At 46.7% G+C, this 5,000-nt stretch overlaps 1 protein-coding gene across 1 annotated transcript in view; it reads right to left on the bottom strand.

The window, feature by feature from the left end:
• Nucleotides 1-5,000, bottom strand: part of LOC143292026 (uncharacterized) — a 96,285-nt gene that overhangs the window by 36,151 nt on the left and 55,134 nt on the right. The window contains exon 6 of the mRNA XM_076602193.1: nucleotides 1,088-1,141. Coding sequence (XP_076458308.1) covers nucleotides 1,088-1,141 — 54 coding nt within the window. The remainder of the gene's footprint in view (nucleotides 1-1,087; nucleotides 1,142-5,000) is intronic.

Genomic DNA, 5,000 nt, shown 5'->3' with positions numbered 1-5,000 from the left:
GAGTGTCCATGTGTACAAGAGGGGTGATTGGGGGGAGGGGGAAGAGAGAGACAGACAGACAGACAGACAGACAGAGAGCAGTTCCTCAATACTGCTTTTTATTGGAAAATTCCTTTGCATTCTGTTCAGTACTGAGAGTAGAGAGAGCCAACGACGGCGTTTTTTGTTCGTGTATTTGCAACGGCGGTAACGGAGCAAGGGAAGCAACTCCATTGAAACGACACTTTATCAGCATGTACCCAACTTACTTCCCTTGAATAACTTGGGCGTTACTATTTTCTCTACGTGCGTGCGCGCATGTACGTACACGTGTGCTTGTTTTACATACTTTTTCGTCTTGCATTACAATTTCAAAATAATCCATGCCTGTTGTTTTTTTGTATACACCTTCCAAATAATACATACATGTCAGAAGCACTAAGTGGAGTAATTACCTAGAGGTAACGCGTCCGCTTAGGAAGTGAGAGAATATGAGCGCTCTAGTTCGATTCACGGCTCAGCCGCCGATATTTTCTCCCCCTCCACAAGATCTTAAGTGGTGGTCTGGACGCTAGTCATTCGGATGAGACGATAAACCGAGGCCCCGTGTGCAGCATGCACTTAGCGCACGTAAAAGAACACACGGCAACAAAAGGGTTGTTCCTGGCAAAATTCTGAAGAAAAATCCACGGGGGGGGGGGAGGTCACTGTTTTATAATGATGCGCTCTCCCTGGGGAGAACAGCCCGAATTTCACACATATAAATCTGTTGTGATAAAAAGAAATACAAATACACAAAATAATACAAATAATTAACAGAAGCCTACAGCATGCATACACTTTGATGGAGACAGGGGGAGAGGGAGGGAGAGGGGAGGAGAGGGGAGAGAGAAAGAGAGAGCGGGAGGGAGGGAAAAAGAGCGTGGGAGGAAAGGAGGAAAGGAGAAAAAGAGAGGGGGGGGAGGTAGAGGGAGGGAGAAAAAGAAAGGGAAGAGAGAGGGTGAGAGAGAAAGAGAGAGAGGATAAACTCCGCAATGTGGAGAAGACGGTGGCAAGGGGGAAGAGGGACAGTCAGGGGGAGAAACTCTTCACAGGCAATGTAACTCACCACAGCTGGTGGGCGTGACATCGTCTTGACCGGGACATCATTCTCACACCACGTCTGGAAAAGAGAAAAGAAAAAAAATCATTGCCATATTGAAAACAAATTACACAACGTCTGGAAAAGAGAAAAGAAAAAAAATCATTGCCATATTGAAAACAAATTTTAATTCATATATTATGTAAACAAATGAATTTAAAACAAACAAAATTTCCATGAAAAAAAAAAAGAAATAAAAATGCAGAAACTTCTTCTTCCGCGTTCCCTCTAAAAATGCAGAAATATGATTTCTTTCAGATGGAATAAAAACTTGAATAATCTGGGGTCTTGTTCACACACAGAGAGAGACAGAGAGAGAGACAGAGATGTGGAGTTATCTATTCACGCAACAGCAGCAAGCCGCATTCCATGTGCAAGGACAGCAAGCACCGAGCACTGGCTTGGCCCAGTCACTGTAAGGGGGAGCAACTGTTTCCTTAGTCCATCATGCCAACAAAACGCAGTTGCTCCCCTTACTCCGCTATTCGACTCGAGTTTCTCGTGTTCCTCTCCTAAAGAACTTTCACTCCGCCTTCCTCACCGACCAAGCTGTCCATTTCATCACAAGACAGTCCGCTTCTTGAACCATTTTTGTTGTCCACTCCATCAGTCATGTATGCATGCACACGCACGCTTGTGCGCGCGCACGCGCACAAACTCGTACACACGCACAGACGAGCGCGCGCACGAAAGAAAGAATGAATGAGGTAAGCAGAGTGACAAAAAGATCTATAGACAGACAGGCATTGAGAGGGCAGAGAATGAAAGAAAGACAGAACGAAAGAAAGAAACAGACACACACAAAAAACCGTTAAACGCGCACGCTCGCGCACACACACACACACACACACATACACGAGAAAGAAGAAAAGAGATAAAGCGAGAGAGAGAGAGAGGGGGAGGGAGACAGAGATTCTCTCTTTCGTGTTCACACTTTCACAACACGGCCAGTTACAGTTCCATACTGTCATCAAGAGACAACAAACAAACACTGACCATACCCCCTATTTCTCTTTGTCATGGTGGGACCAACAGAAATTCCCAGTGCCCCCCCGAAGACAGATGTGCTGTCAGTGAAACGGGAGCACAACGCACTGACAGCCACGTGAAGCACACTGAACACCACGTGAAACACACTGACAGCCACGTGAAGCACACACTGACAGCCACGTGAAGCACACTGAACACCACGTGAAACACACTGACAGCCACATGAAGCACACTGAACACCACGTGAAGCACACCGACAGCCACGTGAAGCGCACTGAACACCACGTGAAGCACACTGACAACCACGTGAAGCGCACTGACAGCCACGTGAAGCGCACTGACAGCCTGGGAGATCACGTATCACAGCGGTGCAGCTTAGAACATGCTGGATAGCGAAAAAAAACCAAACAAAAACAAACAAACAAAATGTTCGCAGTACCGAAAGCTGTGCTTGATGACAGCCACGTAGAGGAACTCTGTTCGACAAATATGTTCCTAACTTTCAGTGGTGATGGTCACACACCACACCCCACACAACTCTTAACCACAAAACGAATGAACCCTTCCCACCGCTCCATTCTGAAGGCAGATGGTTCCCACACTAAGCTGGGAGGGGGAAAGGGGAGTGGGGGGGGCGGGGACAGTGGGCGGTGTGGGAACGGGGATGGTGGGGGTGGAGGGGGAGGACAGGACAGGATGATAGGGGGAAGTTGGGGGGGGGGGGGGGGTTACTGTGGGAAGGGGTGAATGGACGATTACCTTGTGGTGGCGGTGGTGGGAGGGGAAGGGTGGACCCTTCGACACATAACAAGCGCTGTGTTCAAAGCACTGTTGGTGGTTGTCTGTGTGACAGGTGACTCAGCTCACAGGGCGACAGACGCCTCTGTCCGCCTGTCTGTCTGTCCGCCTGTCTGTCTGTCCCACCCACCCATTCACAACCCCCGCCCTGTCATGTCCTTCCCCCAACTCCCCCCCCACATACACCGAGAAAGAAAGGCAAAAACAGACAGAAAAAGGCCGGTCACTATGGAGCAGAGGGCCAGTGATGATGCACCAAACCAGGCAGCCAGTCCCACACCGTCATTTTCACTCAGCCCTCCACTGAACCTTCATTGGTGGCCTGGGTGCTAGTCATTCAAGTGGGACGACAAACCCAAGTCCCTTTGTTCAGCATGCGCTCAGCGCACGTAAAAGATCCCACGGGTGCAAAAAGTGCTGTGCCTGGCAAAAATCATGCAGAAAAATCCGCTTTGATAATACATCAAATACACTTGCAGACAGAAAAATAAAGGAGAAAAATAAGTGTGGCGCTGCTCTGTGGCGACTCGCTCTCCCTGGGGAGAGCTGCCTGAATCTCACACTGAGAAAATATTTTACTGTGACAAAAAAACAAACAAACAAAAAAAAAACCAAAGAAAGAAAGAAAGAAAACGAAAAACAATATTCGCTCAGTTCAGTTCACTGTCTTACCCATTACTGGAACTGCAAATCTATTGCGAACTAATACTTTGGGGGGAAAATAAAATACATTTCCCGGTACTGACAAACATAACAGCCTCAAACACCAATCAACCAAACTCACCTTAAGAGTCACATAGCCTCGGCCAAACGAACAGCCCCACCGACCTCAGCACAGAAAAACACAGCTGTTTCCACTTATATTTCCTAATAAACACTCTACGAATGCATCGACTGTATCGATAAAAATGTTGCTTTCTAAAACACACAGATATACATGTGTGTGTGTGTGTGTGTGTGTGTGTGTGTATGATGCCGTCAACACAGCAAGGAAATAAAGGTTTGAATTTTTTTCAACATGGGGGGGGGTGGGGGGGGGGTTATATTCTCTTTTGTATAAAGTACTTCCTCAGTCGTGTCCCGTCTCGGTCTAAAGTGCTTACCTTATCGCTGCATCTCTCTGTTTCTGTCAGCGAGCTGTTTATATTATCCTCTAAAAGTTCGAAAAACAAGACAACCCAGTGCGTTCCAGGAAGCAACTTCTTTTCGAGGTCAAGCTTCAACAACTATGACTCAGGATCTCTATTAACTATCTGTCTTCTCCTTCATTCAAAATGTGGTGGGCCTTTTTTTCGGTTTCAGTCTTTTCTTTTCTTTTCATTTTCTCTCTTTCAAAAAAAAAAAAAAAAAAATTTCGCTTCCACGGATGTTTAGTACGAAGCAAAAAAAAAAAAGGAAAAATTACCTCCCTTCACTTATTGTTTTTTTGTTGTTGTTTTAGCCTTGGGCGAAAAAAACAATCATCCTGGAGTACAGCTCTAGAGACTGTACACATCTGTGTGTGATCCTTGTCAGGGGTAGGGTGGGGGAGGGGGGGACAAAAAAACCCCCACTAAATATGCTAAGTCACGTTGAATAAAAAAAATAGAAAAAAAAAGAATCTTACGTCTGTCCTCCACATGGGCAGCTGTTCAACGTCTGATACGGAGTTTGAAGGGACACACTCGAGACTCCCAAAGTCACATTCACACCAACCACCAACACGGACACACTTGTACTGAGCAGAGTTTCACGACCCATTTGGCTGGCTGGCCCAGTGATGCTCTCTCTTACCCTCTCTCACTAGTGTCCTCTCTCTGGCTGTGGTCCGCACAGACACTCAGACACACACACACACACATGAACACACATGTACCTCTTCCATTTTATAGTGTTCCCAAAGGAGGCGGACCTTGTTACACATTCCTGGAGCACTTGTTCCATGAATTTTAGTTTCGCCACAGAGCCACGTCATCATTATACAGCTGTAGTCATGTTGAAGGGGAGGGGTCGCGGTAGCAAAGTGGTTAAGTCGCGCACGCCAAAGATTCTAGGATCTGTCTGCATAGGGCATGGTGTAGCCTTTCCTGTCCTTTCCACTTTTCAGTCATTT

The sequence above is a fragment of the Babylonia areolata genome, chromosome 18 (assembly GCF_041734735.1).
Source record: "Babylonia areolata isolate BAREFJ2019XMU chromosome 18, ASM4173473v1, whole genome shotgun sequence".
Classification (NCBI taxonomy): Eukaryota; Metazoa; Mollusca; class Gastropoda; order Neogastropoda; family Buccinidae; genus Babylonia; species Babylonia areolata.
The sequence above is the reverse complement of the archived record's forward strand: the minus strand, read 5'-3'. Positions and strand labels throughout refer to the sequence as shown.